Source organism: Chaetodon trifascialis, chromosome 5 (assembly GCF_039877785.1).
Source record: "Chaetodon trifascialis isolate fChaTrf1 chromosome 5, fChaTrf1.hap1, whole genome shotgun sequence".
In the NCBI taxonomy this organism is placed as follows: domain Eukaryota; kingdom Metazoa; phylum Chordata; class Actinopteri; order Chaetodontiformes; family Chaetodontidae; genus Chaetodon; species Chaetodon trifascialis.
Window position 1 is genome coordinate 4,735,918 of NC_092060.1, and position 20,333 is coordinate 4,756,250.

The 20,333-nt window shown below is 40.9% G+C and overlaps 1 protein-coding gene across 1 annotated transcript in view; it reads left to right on the top strand.

Annotated features, from left to right (window-relative positions):
• The first annotated feature begins 1,966 nt into the window (after positions 1-1,966).
• Positions 1,967-20,333, top strand: part of gfra3 (GDNF family receptor alpha 3) — a 54,756-nt gene continuing 36,389 nt past the window's right edge. The window contains exon 1 of the mRNA XM_070961939.1: positions 1,967-2,432. Within this exon, the coding sequence (XP_070818040.1) occupies positions 2,393-2,432 (40 nt within the window). The 5' untranslated portion in view covers positions 1,967-2,392. The remainder of the gene's footprint in view (positions 2,433-20,333) is intronic.

The window sequence follows — 20,333 nt, forward strand, 5'->3', positions numbered from 1 at the left end:
TCCTTGATGACGTCATGGTCATATCGTGGGATTTCCGAGTCTTGGTGGGTCTCATCCAGTGGTGAATAAGTATTTTAATTCAAACCAAATCTTGCACTGTGAGATTTGAAAAAGCCCTAATGGGTTTTGGCATATTCTTTGATACGCTGTAGTTGTCTTTCTTTGTTAAGGCATTTTGTTTAATATGCATGCAATTACATGTGTTTTACACAAAGATTTCCTCTCTCTGAATTCTTAAAAATACATTTTGTTTTGTAAAAACAAGGAAGGAAAATATGCCTTAAAATCCATAATCCATTTTTTTTTTTTTTTTTAAATAGTATATTCCTACAAATTGCCTTCTCAACACGACCTTCCAAAGCTGACAATGTCCCTACTCCACAAAATGCCGAACACTTTTAGGAGGAAAAATAATTGCTGGCTGGATTATGTTCACTGGCAAAGTTTCATCCTGTTCATGAAATGTTATATTCTTGTACTATGCAGAAGTCATACCAAGGTGGTTGGAGTAGGGGGTTGTCGTACAGAGTACAGGCTTTGAGACCACAGACCAGGGTTTCTGTGTGTGGTTACATTTATAGTACAAAAACAATTTGGTGAGGAAGTGATTGTGGAGGGTGGTAATTTAGAACCAAACCACATCCTGTAAGAATAAATCCACAGACAGATAGGTATCCCAACAGAGAAAATCTGGATATATCCTTGGAAAATGAACTAATACAAACAGTGGTATTATATCATTGGATGTTTTTACAAAGTTAACAGTGAAATGCTCGCAACATTTCCATCAAATGATGATAACCATGTGGCAGACGGTACTGCAATATCTATGTTTTTTTCCCACACTTTTCTGGTAATGCTAACTTTCAGTTTTAACAGAATGTTACTCTGCTACCTGTTTAATTCATTTTTAATGTCATTTGCATTTTTTTTATGATGATGACTAGACTAATAGCAGTTCTCTTTTGAGTGAATGCCCTCCAACCCCACACATTAATGTTTAGTATGTAATATAAATGATGAAATGATATCTGTGTAAGCTAGCCATGAAGTTTTTAATGGAAATTAAATACATTTCCATTTAGTTGAAGTAGCATGATAATAATATGTACCTTCAAGAAGACAACGATGTAGCAGCAATAATGACTGATTGATTTCCTTTTTTGGCCAATTGGGGGCAGCAGCATTAATTGTGATCTATTGTTGAAATAAAAATATTGATTATAGTACAGCTTTAAATGACTAAAGTGATTAAAATTAATTCTGCTTTGTCAAATTACAATACATTAATGTAATACTGATTTATTGATACAACACTACTGTAATCAGTTTATCTACAACAAATGATCGCAGTTCAGTTGCGCAGATCCAACAAACTTTTTTCAAAAAGTTCCAAGAACAGCATGAAGCCATAGATGTCTACAAAATCTTTCTATTCATAAAATTAGAAGATGTCAAAGTGTTTCATCATGCACTTTTTGAAAAGGCTCATTCAGATGCATGATAGGAACTATGGTACTTTTAACTATATAGCGAATGAGACTTTCACACATCACCGATTTTTTGACGCTTTCTAAACTATCAAAGGTGCTACTCCAACAGACTGCTGGGGAGGCATCAAATCTTTGGGGAAAATCCATTAAACCTTTGGAAGAATGGTGTTCAGTTACTACCAAATTCCTGTTATTAGCATTCCAAAATATTTGGGGTTTACTCATAAAGGTGAGTAATCTTTTTGCTCTTGTTTACAGATTTCAAACACGGTCTTTTGCTTTCCAGGAATGTTAACTAATTCAAACAATCAACTTAAAATATATAGATTGTCATCCCTTTGTATACGGTCCCTATAGGTAATGATGATGATGATGTTCTGAAGAGGAAGAGGAGGAGGGGGTAGAGGAGGGGAGGGATATCACTAGTAATAACCCCAGCCTCCTGCTGTCAGCATCAAGATCGCAGAATGTACCGGGACCTCTTCGCCAGCGGAGGCGCGTCGTGATGACTGTCCGCGGTCAGAGCTGCAACCCGGTGACGCTTGACATTTCCTCCATCCAGAGGGCTCGTTGATTTCTCCAGGCAGCGCGGTGTGAAGCTTCAGCCTGGGCACACACACATACACACACACTCAAAGGCTGCCTCTGGCGCGTACTTTGCTCCGACACATTCCTCCGAAGGTTCTCCTTCCTTCCGTCTCGGGATTTGAAACTTGAAGGACTTTACCCTCGAGACAGGGAACAAAAGGCCGCGGACGGGCAGTGTCGGTGCGGCGAATGTAGCGGGCGGCTGGGTGTCTTTCTGCGGGGCGCACAGCGGTGCTGCTGGAGAGCCGAGAACGCACCAGGTCCCGTCCCACATCCCCGTTTCACCCACCGGTGTCCCGAACACGGCTGAGATGTTTCTCCTCGGAACTGTGCTTGCTCTCTTCTTCTCAGGTACGTTTCTTTCTTTCGTTTCTTAGAATTAAAGAGAGAAATGTTTTTTTGTGCACCTCCTGGAGAAGAATCACAGTCTTTGTCCGGATGGTGCCTGACTCTTAAGTTAGATTGAGATGAGCAGATGGAGAGAGGAAAGTCACACTTCATTTTGCTCTAAAGTAAAGACATTTCTGCTTCTTTTTGTTACCTACTTCCATTACTCCCATTACTCCGAGGTTCATTTTTTTTTCTTTTGTTAGAGGGGGTGGGCGGGGGGGACTCATTCGGTCAATTTCACGGTCTTGGAGCCACGGGGATGTAAAGAGGTGTGTTTTTCCTCTCAACTTTTCAGCAGAGTAAGAATATTGTATTTGGCTGTTACTGACTTTAAATTCTCACGTATAATTTTTGTCTCAATAATTCGTTTTTTATTTTTTATTTTTTGCTGTGGTCCTGTGCTCTGACTGAGTTCAGACATCTCTCCGCTGCGTTTTCGTCCAAAACGCCACTAGGCTACGCCCTTCCAGCACCAAGCCTGAGCTGAAACTTTCAGTGATGAGTGAGCAGACACATGGTGACTGACGGCCGTCCGCACCTCAGCAACACATGGCTGCATTTCATCATGGGGGTCCCAGCAAGGACAGCAAGAATTCTTTCTGTTTTGTCTAAATTCATGTAGATGCTTATTGAAGGCTCTGATTACTTATGATAAAATCCCCAAATTAAATTTTACACATGCATTTAAAAAAGCCATATTTTTACACATTTGCAGAAGAGAAAGGGACAAAAACTAAAAATAAATAATAAAATAGATAAATCAGGGGAAACACCAAACACACTACAAAATATTCATGATAAATAGAAACCAAGGAATGTCAGAATGCCTTCATTTATACATTAAAACCTCCTTAAATGTGTCTTATAGATGAAGAGATTAACAGAGAAGCTGGATATGTAGAACCAATTTTTGTGGTTAAGGTGTTAAGATACCTTATTTCAGGTGTAAGCAAATTAAAGAAAACATTCAGATTCATTTTAGGGACCCATAGTTTATATTGGCATATACATTAACAAAGGCATTTAATTAGGCATTTTAAAGATCGTTGTGCCAGTTTATACGCTGTTATTCAGAGATCATTTTTCTTCCTTATTATAAATAAAGATCCCTTATAAATAATTTCTAACTCTCTTCTTTACATCCCTGAACAGTAACTAAACCTACAGTAGACTTTTAAAAACCACTTCTCTTCTTTCCATTGATTAATTTCTAATGAAGACTATCCACCCTGTTGTGACTATTTTATGATGTTGTGAAAACTATTCTTCTTTCATGTGCATAAATAACATTGATAATGCATGGTTTCAGCTCAGAATCTTGATGTCTTGAATAGTGGCATCATTTGCCGTCTCAAACAGGCACAGGAACACTTTTCTCAAGAAGTTCAGAATCTCAGACCTTATGTGTTTTGGGCCTTCTTATGTTTGCCGGGCTGAATATCCGCTCTCTTATTGTCATCAGTGTGACTTTTTGATGATCTCTTTGTAACTAATGAGCTTGTTGTTGGATGTGAGTGTGTCATTGTCCTCATGGTGACTCTGTCAAATTTATTCCTTTTTCTCTTTGTGTGTTTTATAAAGCAGCGATGTGTTTAGGGGTCTCTGTGTGGGCACTAAAAGCTTGTAAATGAAAAGAAAATCAAAAGGAAAAAGGCATCTTTACAACACCATAAACATACTCTTCTCTAAAGGGTTGTTTATAAGACAATAGTGGATTTTGTTCAAGCCTAAAACAACAAATCTGTGGTTTGAAATGGCAGCGCGTGTGCTGAGAGTCACAGACAGGTGTGGAGACAGTGTTTGCCAAAGGGCTAAAGAAGAGTTTTAGCATCAAAGAAAATAAGAAGTGTCCATGTCCATCTTAATTACATGAGAGATAGTACGTGCAGGTCAGTGTACAGAGGCAGATCTGCCAAAGCTGGACAAAGAAACTAAGAGTGCTCGCTGTCACTAGGAATGACTACACTGAATAGAGCAAAAACACTGCTGTTAAATTCTTGTTACTGGAAATCATAAGGGTCAATAAACGTGGAAGCAGAAGTCTAAAGAGCCCAGGTCAATGGGCCAGAAACCTTGCGTAACATACAATAAAGAGGTTATGGAAATCTTTTGAAGACATGAAGATAAGATAACGGCTGGAGAACACAACACATTCTACACACTGTAGGTAAATACGGAGGTTTGTTACTGACAGCAGCATGGAACCGATTTAACCTTTAAAATTTGGGAGTAGCCAGGGAGAGATCTGAAAACATAAAACAAATTCTGCGTGTAGAATCTGCGTTTTGTGCGGTAAAGTTTGGCCTTTCTCTGAACTGCTTGTTTGTTCAACAGGACACACCCACATCTGGCTGATGTTGGATGTTTGTCAGAATTTAAGGCTGACAAACAAGACCAAAGCTGACAGAGCACACTGGGAAGTCACCTGATGGTTCTTAGAAAGCGAAGGATGACAAATCAGTTTTAGTTTCAGTTAGACTTTGCATGCCAGACCTGCACTCTCAGATGTGGACTGTATTTTCCTCTCATTGTGTTTTCATATAATGTATATTCATACATGAATAAGGTCAAATAATTTGAAGCTTTTCATTTTCGTACACCACATTAGTTGGATATGTATCTTCCTAATGTTTTGTGCTGTTATTATTAAAACGAATGACTGAGTTTTTGTTGAGTAGTCGGTACACTGGTTGTATGAAGATTTATGAGTGGTCCCTAACCCTTTTTTCCTGACAAACCTCTGTAGCCCAATCAGAAGGCTGAAGTATCCCTTCATCATCATTGTTTGTCAGTATATCAACCCAGTGATTGTGGCTGATTGTTGGCTGTATGTGATTTCATACAGGACATATTTGGTGGTTTTTTTTGGTCTTTTTCACATTAGTTTTGGTTTAGTTTGCATTCACACTTGTAGCACTTGGAGTGGCAGGAACTTGACGTTTTAACCATTTATCCATTTCTTAAGCTTCTTACCATTTTTCTGGCTACTTTTCATGCACTAAGGTCAGTGGAAGACTGAGGTGTGTCTTATGTCATATAGTTGATAGGTTACTGTGATAATACATATACGAAAGATCAGCCTCACTCCTATTTTAAATGCATATTTGTCTGTTTATGTTCCTCTAAAAAATACAAATGTGGCTATAACAAATCATTTCTAGATTTTCAGTTTTTAAAATTAGTTGAGCTACTCTGCAGCCCTGCCAGGTACCGCCTGGTAACAGCAGAAGAACCCCTGGCGTACAAGGACCCCTGGTTGGGAATCAGTGGATTATCTCTGCTGCAGCAGGACTAATGAAATTCCCCCACAGTGGCTTTATGTGAGCATGGTCTGCAGCATGGCCCCGCTGTGTTCATTAGCCGTGTTAATGATTGTCCGCTTGTAGTGACACTGTAATGTTGAGTGACAGTCTCATATATCTCCCTGTCTCTCGGCCTCAGGTTGACGCACCCTCCCCCCTTGTCTTCCTCCCTCAAGGCTTTCAGGTCGTGTCTGATTTTCCTTTTTTTCAATCTCAATCTAAATTCCCCCTTGGATTCAGTGGCGCGTCAGAATAAATTGTTCAAGTCGTTCAATGAGGAAGTGCAGTCAACCGACACCGGTGTGCAAACACATTTGAAGCCGCGGTGGTTGACGTCTTATCGGTGTGCAGGCAGGTGTGCATGCTTGTGTGTATTTTTAGGGGTGGGAGGGTGCGTGACAGGGCTCACTTTGCCTAGACGCCACTTGAAGCTTTTTGAAGACCTATACTGATACTGATACTTTTGGGGGTGAAGCTGCCCACAGGGAATATTTACCCTCTCTTTTAGATCATAACTCTTTAACTTACACTTTCCCCATTTTGGTTCCCTGTAAAGGCTTGAAAACTTGTTTTCTCATTCAGATTCTTAGAGTGATGTATTCAAAGTTAGAACAGATGTGGTTATAAATTGAGAGGAATCTGTCATGTTTTGTCTGTGTGTTGTCTGGTTTTAAACATGCAGTTATGTCACACATTCCCAAGCACTAATCAGAATTGAGCATCATCTGTAGTCAGACTACGCCCAGTTTCTGTGACAATACCGAAAGTCGTTTCTCCTAAATTTGAATTTGATTATATCTTATTTATTCTTGACCAGTTATTGTTGTAGGGAAAAACATTAAGATTTGAAACAGAGTTTTCAGAAGCAGCTTTAAGGTTATTAAAATTATTTTATTCCACACTGTCTCACATATATGTATGTTCTGTATCAGCTCTTCATTTAAACTGTTTGATCTTTACATTGAGTAAAATATTCAAACCCAGCAAATGGCTACACCATTTCCATCCATCCATCCATTATCTATACCGCCTATCCCTTTCGGGGTTGCGGGGGGCTGGAGCCTATCCCAGCTACAATGGGCGAGAGGCGGGGTACACCCTGAGCCGGTCGCCAGCCGATTGCAGGGCCACATACAAGGACAAACAAACATTCACACTCACACTCACACCTACGGACAATTTAGAGTCATCAATCAACCTAATGAGCAGGTTTTTGGTCTGTGGGAGGAAGCCGGAGTACCCGGAGAGAACCCACGCATGCACGGGAAGAACATGCAAACTTCACACAGAAAGGCCCCGTCTGACCTGGGGATTGAACCGGCAACCTTTTTGCTGTGAGGCACGCGCACTACGGCTACACCATTTCCTCAAATGGAAATATTCTACATGTCTTGTGCATCATTTTATATCAATTAATTTAACTTGACATATTGGGTATAATTGGAAACTTTCATTTTGACTGATCAATTTACTGGTGAATAAAAATCTTTTAGCAGCAATCAGTGTTTGTTACACAATTTTTTACTTTGCCAGATGGACAAAACTCAAACACATTTAACCTACATAAAAATCTGTCAAGAAAATATGACATTATTTAGAGTAAGCTAGTGAATTGGTGTTGCACTTCCATGAATTTGGGGAGCTTGCAAGAGACACATTGAAAAAAGAATGATTAAAATGAATGCATCATGAGTTAGCATGGGACAAGCTCCACCAACCCTGCATCCTACGCCATAATGCAACCATTAGCAACTTTCATTAGGGCTTTCTGTTAAAAATCTAGTCTCTGTCCCTGATGACATCACAAGGACATCATCGGGGTTATTGTCTTGAAGCCTGGTGACACAGCAAAGTTAATTCAGAGCTCTTCACAACATGTTTGACTGTGGAGGCTTGGCGGCAAACTGACTGCTGGCTGGGATAATTGGTGAACTGCTGCCCGCTGGTGAGGTAACCAGCTGGACGACCGCTAATCAGCTCGAACAGCTAAGAGCTCACTGAGCTTCAAACTGTTTTCTCTCCTGTTTTCCTTACGCTACCATAGCGCTTTCATTCATTCAATAAAAAGTTATTGAAGGGGGAAAGAAACATTTCTGAGCTAGCAAGCTTGCTGATGGTCAGTTAGCTCACTAGCTTAGCTCCAGTGCTAAGTGAATGTAAGATCAAATACTTTGATTGTTGTATTTGTACCACTGACTCCTGACTCATAACTATCTGCAAGCCATGCTGTATTGTGGATTAGCTTATATCCTGACAGAGGAAGTTGAATAAAAGTGAATGCTGCAACACAGCTAATAAGCTACAGTACGACAGCATCCTCCATTTTGGACACTTCAGCTGTCTTTTTAAGCACTGTTAAGACAGCTTGCTATTGGTCAACTGGCAGGCAAGTTCACAACAACTGGCACTAAAAATGTGTACAGATCTTCTAATTTGCAAATGAATCCACTAACCATGGTCATTCCTTTGGAATGATGGAATTTGTCACAATTTCTTTTCAGTTTTAAATGCTACAATACAACTGTTTTACCCTTTGAGTGGCAGTCAACAATATCCATGAACTAACCTCCACGTGAAAAATGAAATGCTTAAAATAAAAGGAAAACATTGGCAAACTGATACATTGGTACATATGTAAGCATTATTTGGTCTAACTTTAGAGTCTAAACACACCACCTCTACTTGAAGCATTAAACACATACAGACACGGGTGATAGGTGTTTGAAAGTGTAAGCCGTAGGCTATCTCACCCTGCTAACATACCTATTACAGATGATTCCACAGTGCTGCAGGGGTGTGTGCTTTGAACAACAGGAGAACATATCTATCTATCTATCTATCTATCTATCTATCTATCTATCTATCTATCTATCTATCTATCTATCTATCTATCTATCTATCTATCTATCTGTATATGTATTAGTGCTGTCAATCGATTAATATATTTAATCGTGATTAATCTCATGAATGTCATAGTTAACTCACGATTAATCGCAAATTAATTGCACATTTTTATGTATTCTAAATGTCCCTTGAATTATCATTTTAATACTGTTATCAACATGGAAAAGTGGATAGGCTTGCTTTGTGCAAATGTTTTTTATTGAAAACAACAACGTGTAGTGTTTTATTTCGCACTAACATTCTCACTTTGAGCAGTCATTCATATTTGAATGAATCAAATCTCACACAATTTAACACTGTCAATAAACAGATGACAAAAAAATAAATACTTTGTTACAAAAAAGCCTCTTCAATAACCCTTACTAAGGGATCAAAACAGGGTGATACAAGATAAAGTTATAAAGTGCACATTGTAAACTAGGAATCAGGCTATAGTGCAGTTAAACCATGGCTTAAACTTTCCTTTCTTAAGTTAGTTGAGTTAACTTAAGTTGGCCATCAAGTGGTATTTCAGACTGGATGTGCTGCAGTGATAATTCAGTTCACACCAACAATACACACAGATAACTTTGGTCTTGTCAGTCGACCCATCTGGCAACTTCTTGAAACTAAACTTTCCATTCAGAATCTTGTTCGCATCCAATTCGGCGTTTTGCGCTTGACATCCACATAAACCTACTCTTCAGAATCAGAATCAGAATCAGAAAAAGCTTTATTGCCAAGTACGATTTTACACATATGAGGAATTTGCTTTGATGAGGTTGGTGCCTGACACGTCTATTAAAAAGAAGTATAATAATATTATATAAGAAGTATAACAGTAAGTAAAAAATATAACAATAGTAGAAAATATAACAATAAGTAAAAACTATAACAATATAAATATATATGCACAAGTCTTTTTTTTTTTTTAACAGAAGCACAGTCTGTTTTTTCAAAAGGAAGTCCAAGCAGAGCGTTAATGTAATGCATAGAGTTATGGCAATGTCAGTGTGACAAGTAGAGGCAGAGGTGGAGTGTGAAGAATGTCGGGGGGGGGGGGGGGGGGTTCTGGGCCTTGTTCATAAGGCTGATAGCAGACGGGAAAAAACTGTTCTTGTGGCGTGAGGTTTTGGTCCTGATGAACCGCAGCCTCCCGCCAGAGGGGAGTGTCTCGAAGAGTTTGTGTCCAGGGTGGGAGGGATCAGCCACAATCTTTCCTGCAGGCCTCAGTGTCCTGGAGGTGTACAGGTCCTGGAGAGACAGGAGATTGCAGCCGATCACCTTCTCTGCAGACCGAATGACGCGCTGCAGTCTGCCCTTGTCCTTGGCGGTGGCAGCTACGTACCAGATGGTGATGGAGGAGCTGAGGATGGACTCAGTGATGGCTGTGTAGAAGTGCACCATCATTGTCTTTGGCAGATTGAATTTCTTCAGCTTTTCTTTTACAGCTTGTGAGCAGGCAAGACCAAACACGTGTGTGGGGCGTGCCTATTGTTTTGTTTCCGGTTTACAACCGGATCCTGTAGTTTCTCTTACGTTACTAGCAGTGGCCACAGCTTCTAAAAAACTACAAGTTCACTAGGTCACAAAGAGCGTTAATTAAGCGTTAATTTGCATTAACGTGTTAATAACGCGATATTTTTGACAGCACTAATATGTGTGTGTGTGTGTATATATATATATATATATATACATAGAGAGCGAGATAGATAACTATATATACATATACACACACGTATACACACACACACACACACACACACACACACATATATATATATATATATGTCTTATCTGATCTCCAGTGACAGACGATGACATCTATGATGAGCAATGAGGCCAGAGAAATGAGCATCATAAACCAACTTTGATGATAAGTGTAAAAAGCTTGAGAGAGAGAGAGAGAGAGAGAGAGAGAGAGAGAGAGAGAGAGAGAGAGAGAGAGAGAGATGAAGGGGTTTAGAAGTGTGTGAGGTGAATGAACTTGGTGAAAGAAGTGAGGAAATCCATCTTCCTTCTTCTATCACATTTAATGAAAAATGAGTAACTTACCTGGCCTCCATCCACCTGGTTCCATCTGATCTGGGTTCCGAGGTGTGTGTGTGCGCGCGCGTGTGTGTTTGTTTGTGTGTGTGATAGCATTCTTCTCAAAGGGAATGGTGTATCCAAGGGGGTAGTTTGGAGGTCTTCTGTGTGTTTTGTTGATAACTGGGATTTGGAACTCAAACACAGGGGCGGCAGATGGTGTGTTGGCTTCTGCTTCCGTGGAGTGTGTGAGCAGACATTAGATTGAATGTATGTGTGTGTTGGTGTGTCCTTACTCAAACTCAGTGTCGGACTCGAGTCAGTGGTCCCTGAAGGTACCGCTGCTCTCTGTGGTCAGAGCCTGGGCTGATCCCAGGTCAGCCGCGGCCTGACCTCAGGCCCATCTGCTATCATGATGACAGATGTGTCAGAGACTGGCTTCAGATCTGTGGCTGGACCCATAATCCCCAGTTAGTCTTTCTGACAGACTGCCCTCCCTGTTGGCAGGGAGAAACCTCTGCCAGACATTCGTTTGTCTCTTCAAATCCAAAATATGTTTGGAAACACACTTATTAATCAAATGTGTTTATTCTGCCCTTTGAGTTTTTGAGTGGTGGTGGGCACAGCTAGCATGTTTTAATTCACAACAATTGGTATCCTGTTGAGTCTTAAGTGCATGGGTTTGTTTGTGTGAGTAGAGCATCACTGTCTGTCCTAAAGCCTGGCATCACGACCCCCGAACAGTTATCCTGTACGCCTCAGCTGACTCATTCTTTCTCCAGCCAATTTCTTGTGAAAACAGACAGTCGTCCTCCCAAACCCACGTACTAGAGGTGGTGGCTTCTTTAATACACAGTGACACGGCAGGAGATCCTTTTGAAAATGTAAAGAAAAATTGGAAGCATTCATCACTGTCTGAGACCTTTGCAGCCATTCAGACGTTATTCATTATTTTGCTCTTTGATCACAATTACACTAATTATGGCCCCTTTATTACCTCAGTGGTTAATAAACAAGGAAGAGAGGGAAATGAGAATGTCGAGGCTTAGTGATTCAGAGTCTCTGAGTGTCTGTGAAATGTGATTAGAAATTTGCAGGTGACACGCTGACTTCTGTATGAATTATTCTGGGTAATGTAAGAGAGGGAAGAGTGCTGGGTTGCTGGCATTAAGTGGCAGAGAGGGGAACCAAAGCTCAGCTCATATCGTTGATTTCCTGCAAACTGCTCCACATGCTCTTGCTCCCATGTTTTTTTTTTATTAGATTGGTTGACCCACCCTGGTGCTGCGGAACTAATTTTACCAATATGATGAAGTTTTTGCTCTGTTAAAAGGTCACTCAGACTCCAATTATTGGCTCTCAATTTAAGCTGTTACTAAGGAAGCACAGAATAGTGAGCCAAAGTCCATGCAGCCACCCTTAGATGTCCTCTAATCACAGGCTGCAAACACACAGTCTGTCTTCACTCTGTGTCTCCATTATGAGCCCCTCAAACTTCAGCCATCAGCCATGAACGGGTCCTTCGTTTGACATCATGAAAGATGCTCCACTGCGTCATTAAGGTTTGAGCATCTGAGGTGGTGTTAAATTCTCGATAGTTGTCATGCTGTCAAACACAGGTAATGCAATGAAACAAGGTATTCCTTGTCACAAGACCACTGAAAGCCCTCGTTAGCTGCTTTTTAGTTAAGACTTGACCATATCCAGGCTGCCGCTTCATGAAGACCCTTGCCAGTTTTTCAAAGAGAAGAAAAACTAATCTGTTGATGAGGAAAGTTCCTTTTTGATCCTGTGATGTTGTGCATGTTTTTGGAAGATCCAGGAAAAGCTGTCAAGTGAAGTAGTTTTGTTTGTAGTGCATCTGCTACCTCACTGAAGTGAGAAGCTAACAGGTGACTTCAGATTTATTCTAGAAGTAAATCAGTTGGATTTATACAAGGCATCACTTATTTCATCAGTCACGACCCACTAATTTTCCTTTTATGATGTTTTGTCTGTTCCTTCGGCTGTGGTTGCCATCACTTCTCATTCTAACCAACCGGTTGTTCCTCCGTTTGTTCCAAACAAACCAGAAATGTGGCACGCATCACTTCCACTTTTTCACCTGGAGTAACACTTGTTCACCACAGCTAGCCCTGAGTCTTTCTGTGCCAGATAGTGTACAGACAGCCGGATGAGACCTGATCACAGCGGGTATATTCTGACCAGGTAAGTGATTCAGACTGCGCAGTTGTGGAAGTTAAATCACATTGTGCATTAGCTTCAGTTGGGCTGTAAACTAATTCAGCAGGTTTTAAATTAAATCCATCCCTGTAAAGGCCAGGAGCTGCTGCTGCTATTTGTTTCTGATAATTATATTACCACCTCAGAATTTTTAGGTTGATTTATTGATATTGAGGTGCATCATTAATCGATGATAAGCTGATGTTTGTGTTATGATTTGTGTGTGATAGGTGAAGTAGCCTCAGGTGATTGTTGTATTAACCTCTGTATCACACCTCATTGCCAAAGGGCGACTAATGATTGATTTGTTTTTATGTTTGTCTGTTTATTTTACCTTCACACACCATAAATCAGAGTGATGAAAGAATTACGATGACATTAAGGGATAGTCTATATAATTTATCATTTATTATTTGTTTTCAGAATTTCACTGACCCAGAAAGCTGCTAGATTTGTTGAATAAAAAAAGATCCAAGGCATGTCGCTATTATCAGCTACGTATTTTGGTGACACTGAGCAAATTTTAACCTTGCATTATTTGTGAGAGGTGGACTAGCAGATTGTGTTTTTTTTCGTTCTGTCTTAATTTGCTAATGTGTCAGCTGTACAGACTTGTACAGAATTGTAAACTAGCTAGCAACTTATGCAATGAGTGGAGTGTGAGCTAGTAGTACAGTAGTACGTTGACCACTAATACCTGGATCAGAATACATGAATCTAGCGAATCTTTGAGATGATTTTGTTGCGGCCAAAAATTTTCATCGTCATGGCCGATCGTGAATGACAACTGGGGGTCTATACATCTCCCACGACATGTTCCTGAGCGTTTACCAATCAGTTGCTCTCTCCAGAGCACAGTCCAGTGACCATGGCGAAGAGGAAGAGGAGGGGGGATGCAGAAGTTGCTGCTGTCAGGTGGGCCAGCGAAAGAGAGGAAGAGTTTATTTCCTCTATTTGTCAAAAAAGACAAATGTTGGCGAGAAATAAAAAACTTCATCAGTCTGCCGAGCAGCTGGCTGTGCTGTCGCGTGGGAATACGCTTATCATTACTAATTCCAGATCGAATGTTAAAGTAACCTGTTTGATGCAGCCAACACAACCAAGCCTGCTCCTTGTAGAATAACCATGGAAATAAAATGATTTCATGTGAAACTCATTGTACCTGTCCTAATTGTTATCTGGATGTTACACAGTAGATATATAAATAACTGAATGACTGAGTGAACTGAAGTTTACAGCGCCTCTTGCATTTGCTTTTAATGTTAGAGTGCATCCACGGCTGTGGATTTTATTTGGTACACAGGTCCATCAGCATCACACACCATGCTTTTGTCAGTTTGATTGACAGTTGCTTCACCTGCCTTCCCAGTGACATCTAAACTCATGCATGATGGTGAGATGAGTTGTGCCATGATTGATTTGTGACCCCAATCGATCACGGCACATCTCATCTCATGTAGTCTGGTCAGTCACCTGACCAAGACACAGCACGAAGCATCTACTGTCTTCTTGCAGTTCTTCCTCTTATTCAGAATTTCACCTGGGCAGTGCAAAAAACTTGCATCCACGGCCTCCTGCAGCATGGGCACCACTCATGGTCTTACCTTGAGTATGACTGCTTTGAGACCGGACAATCACCTCCCATTTTTCAGGTGTCTTTTGAGAACGCGGTTTGGATCTGTCCTGCATGCCAGACCAGCCACATTATGTCCTTTGATATGCACGGCCTCTGCAAGTATTGCCTGCGTCCAGAGCATGCCGGGCTGGCTCTGACTTCTCAGGCGCTGTGTCCTTACTACCCTCGCCTGCCTCAGGCAGAGAAGCAGCAGAGAGTGGACGTTTTAACTGCTGCAGCTGAGGAGATGTGGCCAGTACAGGAGTCATATTCGGTCGAGGAACCGCTGGACAGCGGCACTGCAGACAACAGCCATGAAACCGGCTGCAATGTAGGCTTGCATGTCTGTCTTCAGAGCAGTGACCATGGCGAAGAACACCTTCAGTGTACATCCTCTAAAAGTGTCTTTGCCACTGACAGGCTCAGATTGTTTGTGACAATTATCATGTGTCTGTTTGCATAGGCAACAAGGCAATGACAGCCATAAACTGCAGAGTGTGCTCAATGCAGCTTCTGAACATGGCTGGATGGCTGCTATGCTGGGCACACACCTACTGCCTCTCAGAGCAGTGTACATCCCCGAAGAATTCATCAGGGTGGACAGACATCATGTCAATGGGAAGTCTGTGTCGGGGGGACTGGAGCCTCCATCCTGACTTTGTCTGCTAGGTTTGGAGCAGGTTCTGCAGAGTGGAGATGGATCTGTTTATGGCACACAGAAATGTGCAAGAGGTGGATGTGTTTGTGCATTAGCCATGGCCCTGGATGCTTTGTATACCTCTCTCTGATTCTGCTGATCTGTCAGGTCTTGGGCCAAGTGTGGGTAGACTGACTGGCTCCAGAGTGCATGACAACGTCATGCTTTCCACGCCTGCAGCAGCTGCTCTCAGGCCAGCTGTGGCAGCTCAAGGGGTGCAGAGACGCATCTTAGGCAGGGGGACAGATCAAAAACTACTTGGTAATAGGCCAGCATTGGAGGGCCTGGCTACTGAACAAGAACATTTAGAGGGTTTGGGCCTCTCAGGGTGTTGTCCGCACTATGCAAGGGCTGCTTGTAGTAGAACATCTTACACAGTCAACTGGACAGCTTTCCAGCCTTGGTGTGTAGAATAGGGACTGGACCCCACTGTGTATCCCTTGCCCCCTGCCTCATGTGCTTCAATTTCTCCAGTTGTTAGTCAAAAGGAATCTTGCCTTCAGTACAGTTAAAACTTCTGCTGCTGCTACAGTATGTCATCACATCACAAGGCGTTTGGGAACAGGTCAGTGTTCAGCCACCCTAAAAAGAAGTGTTTTCTGAACGGCGTGCATAGAGGCAGGCCCGCAGTGGAATTTAATGCTGGTTTTATGTTTAAGGCTGAATTTGAACCATTGGATCAGGTTCTGCTCAAGTCAGCCAAAATGGCTTTGCTTTTGTCTCTGACATTTGCAAAGAGGGCTGGTGACTCTGCTCTCCATGTGGCTCCGTCATATCTTACAATGTTTGCCAGCAGTTTGGCTGTTTAACCTGGTTTATAGGCCTAAAAGCATCACTAGCTTCTTCAGATCAAAGGTGATAACCTTGGATGGGTTTTTTCCTCCTTCTCACAACTGACGATATGCTACTTCACCCTTATCCCACTAACAATAGCTTTAGAGAATGAAGCATATATGAAATAGAATCTACACCAGATTCTATGAGTATAGGCGTAGCCTGTTTGGGCCCCAAAGGCTCCATAAAATGGCATCAGAATCAGAATCAGAAAAAGCTTTATTGCCAAGTACAATTTTACACATACGAGGAATTTGCTTTGGTGAGGTTGGTGCCTGACACATCTATCAAGAAGAAGCAATTAAAAAGTTAAAAATATGACAGTAAGTAAATAATATAAAAATAAGAAAACAAGTAAAAAATACAACAATAGAAGAACTGTAACAGTAGTAAAATAAAAAATCTCACTATATAAATATATGTACACAAGTCTTTTTTTTTTTTTTAACAGAGGCACAGATTGTTTTTTCAATCAAGAGACATACTGGAGATGAGATGATGAACGGTGCCCATCCTGCAGGTGGGCATCGATCAAGGGCTGGGTCTATACTCATTGAATCTGGAATTAGGTTATTTAACATTCGATCTGCATTTGACCTGTTCCAAAAAAAAAAAAGTTTACAAATTTGAGAGGATTTTGATATTGTACATTTCCTATACATTTAGGGTGTGGACCACTGTCCTTCCAGCACCTCAAGACCCACTGCTGAGAAACAGCTGCTCTTGAATATTGCCAAGACAGCCGAATGAAGGTCAAAGTTAGTGTGGATTGAACATACAGGACGCTTCAGTTGCACTTAATTACCGCTGACATCTAAGTTTTGATGTGGTCCTCATTTAAAATGTTTGTGTGTCATTTGTTAAAATCTAAAAAAATACAGTTTGTGGTTTCAAGGGGTTTTGCGTCAGATTATTTATTGATGCAATGATGTAGCATATATCGTAACCCTCGAGAATGTGTTGAATGTTTGTCAGAAAAGTAAGCAAATGGTGAAAGTTTGTGCAGTGCATTGATTTCTGTCCATTCATGTCTGCATTTTTATTTTTTTTATTCCTTTAACATAATGTCTGGTTCCAAAAGAAATTTCCACATGGGGGCAATAAAGCATGATAAGCATAAGATTTATCTGTTCTCACAGCATGGGGATCTAATTGTAGTTCTGATCTAATGTTGCCCTTGATTAAATAATGGATAGAACACTATCCTAGCTCTAAAATCTTTATCTGTAATCTGTAGATTGATCAATAATGTAACACATAGCTGACCCTGTCTTTATGGCAAGAATATCTGTTTAAATGGCTCCAAAATGGGCTGTGTTTTTCTTGGGTGTGAGTTCGAGAAAATGAAGCATCACATTCCACTCAAAACCTTGAACACTTGGTAAGAAACGTGACCTGTGGTTGCTAGACTGACTGAATGTTCAGCAAACAATGCTCAGTCTGAATGATCATCTTCCTTGAAGCTGCTCTCCACACTCTTCAGTGTTTTCACACAATGCTGGTATGCAACAGATGGCATACTGGTTCATTGTTTTCTGTGGGAAAACAATGATAAACTCTACCAGCACTGATGGAAAGTGCTGCTTGCTGCCTGCAGACACAGTGTGGCAACAAAAGTTTAATCTTCCCTTCTGCTGTCTAGTGATGACAAACAGGTTTTGGAAATTCTACCAAAATGGTGGCACATATATTTATTTATCATCATGTTCCCCTTGTAGTTTTCCAGTGAAGATGAATTAGTGAAGAGGTGTCTTCCTCTGACTGAGCATTTTGGAACCTGAAAGGAAAAAAAAGGCTTACTGCCAAAGTTAGGGTTAGCTAAACAATTTCACTTCCAGGCTTGGCCCTCATGTGTTGTCCACGTTGTGCTTCTGACTTGGCAATGTACACACACTGTGACTTGGACTTCCTGTGGGAACACCTCTTGAGAAACTTCAAAAGGAGCCTACACTACAATAACAAGGCAGCAAAAACACTGGCTACCTTATTCATTTCAGGGGGAGTTACTTTGGTTCAGTGGGGGGGGGGGGGGGTCTTTTCACAGAGCAGGGCAGAATGGAAACAAAAAGTTGGTACTGGCTTTAGTTGGCAGTTGGTTTGCCACTATAGTACCATTTTGCTTCTTACTGCAGCAGCAATGAGATGGTGAAGAACACTTGCAGTGTAAACCCATAACTTACTGGGTTCTGTTCTCTCCAAAGTAAGAAAGCCTCATTCAAAATCACATTGACATTTGTAATTATGCAAGTTGCTACTCAATGGGACGTTATGTGGTTCACCACGTTTGTCAAGATAAGAATGTTGCATAAAAAAAATATGTAATAATGTCAATATTGTTCACTTGATATTTCTGTATTTGGTGTCCTTTAACAAGCACTGCTCTGACAAACCTTCGTGGTTTAAACACCACCAGTTTGACATCACACCAAAAATGTGTACAGAGACATCACGTGATGTGCAATGTCTGCTTTAACAAGCCTTCAAACTAGACTTGCTGGTAAAGATTTCATATTATTCACCTGTACCCTGTAGCAAAAGGCCACACAACAACACATCCTCCTGTCTAGTTGGAAGCAATTTAAAGACAAAAATAATGAGAATGGAGCCTTAGTTGGTCCCCCGGTGGAGCTCACGCCCCATGTGCTGAGGCTGTGCCCTTGCTGCAGCCATGAGCAATCTCCAAACCTAACCAAGTTGTTTTTGTGCCTAAACATCATTCTTTTGTGCCTTACCATAGCGTAAAAACACATTACTTTTTCAGCACAAATTTGAAATGGTTTTCCGAGACACAGACAAATGATGTTGTCCTGCTGATGGAGCATCAAAAAGAAGACCATGGTCATGGTGAGCAATTTTTACTGTTGTTAGAAAACAGAATGCGAAAAACACCTTCCTATGTTGTGGACACATCCATGTGCCCTGACCTTGTCTCTACAATATTTGTGCAATATTGCTGCTGCACGCCCAACAGCTTTGCTGCTGACAGATGAGGGTCATAATACACATTGTAAGGTGTGGTTATCAGGAGGAGTCGGTTTTGCAAGTAAAAAAAATGTATACTTTATTTCCTATAAGTTAACAATTCTAAATTCAGGGGAAAGGGGAGGTGGCTCATCCACGGTGCTGTCCATGGTGCTGAAGGTGACAGGTTAGTTTGACAATCGAACTGCAACACACATGGCCACTTCAGGTCTTTGTCAGTTAAATGCAAGCATATGTTGTTCATACGCCATTTTTGGCAAACAGCAAAGTGATGCTATAGTGTATGCAGTCTAATTTCATTATATTTTGTTCATCTAAGTTGAATTTGATGTGTTGTCAAACTGTCTCTATGTGTGTGTGTGTGTGTGTGTGTCTATGTGAAGCTCTGGACTAACACTGATGAATGCTCAAGGCAGCTCCAGAAGTGTTTGTTCACATGCGTCCATGTCATATGAAGGACATAAAGATGACAAAAACCATATGAGCTGCAGCTGATCAGATGACACTGGCAGTTGCAGGCTATGCTGTACTTGGTGTATTTTTCCCCTGTTGAAACTTGTTCCGAATGAGAACATCTGCCTCATGCTGAAAATGTAGTTATAACAAGTGTCACTTGGAATTACTGCAGAAAATCAAAGTGTGATCCATCCATTAGTGGTAAGAAGTCAAGGCTTAGGTTCTCTGCAGTGAATGTACTGTCGAGGGTGTCCCCTTACATTTCTTGTATTTTCTTCTGTATATTCTATCAGAAAGCTCAGCAAAGGCCAGCAGACAGCAGTGTTTTTGATGTGGTATTAGGCTGTCTGGAGCACTGACACAGAGCCAGAGTGGTCTGCTTATGCTGGATTCACTCGTCTGTGTAGCGTGAAATAAAGCTGTTTTGATTAGTGTCACAATATAGAAAAATAAATATTGAAGTATTACATGATCTGTTGAGGAAAATATTGGTGAATGAATGACACAGTGTTGGCTTTGCTTGACTTTTTTCCTCTGGATTAGATTTGTTAGTAATCCAGTTTCTTATCTTGTCATTTCTGTGCTTGAAATTAATGTCTTTAGATTTTCCTTTTATTGTTGACTGGTTAAACAAATGACATATAAAATGGATGATGCTACTACATATGCAAAAAAAGAGGTACAAAGCAAAGCGTCTCTGGATGAAGCTGTGTGGTCTGATACATTTCATCATGTCAGTGAAGACTACAAGTTTGAAAAAATATCAGGGGGTGTGGAGTTCGAAAGAGGTGATGTTACCAGACAATGGTAGCCTCTTCCTGTAATTAGCTGGTATGATGATG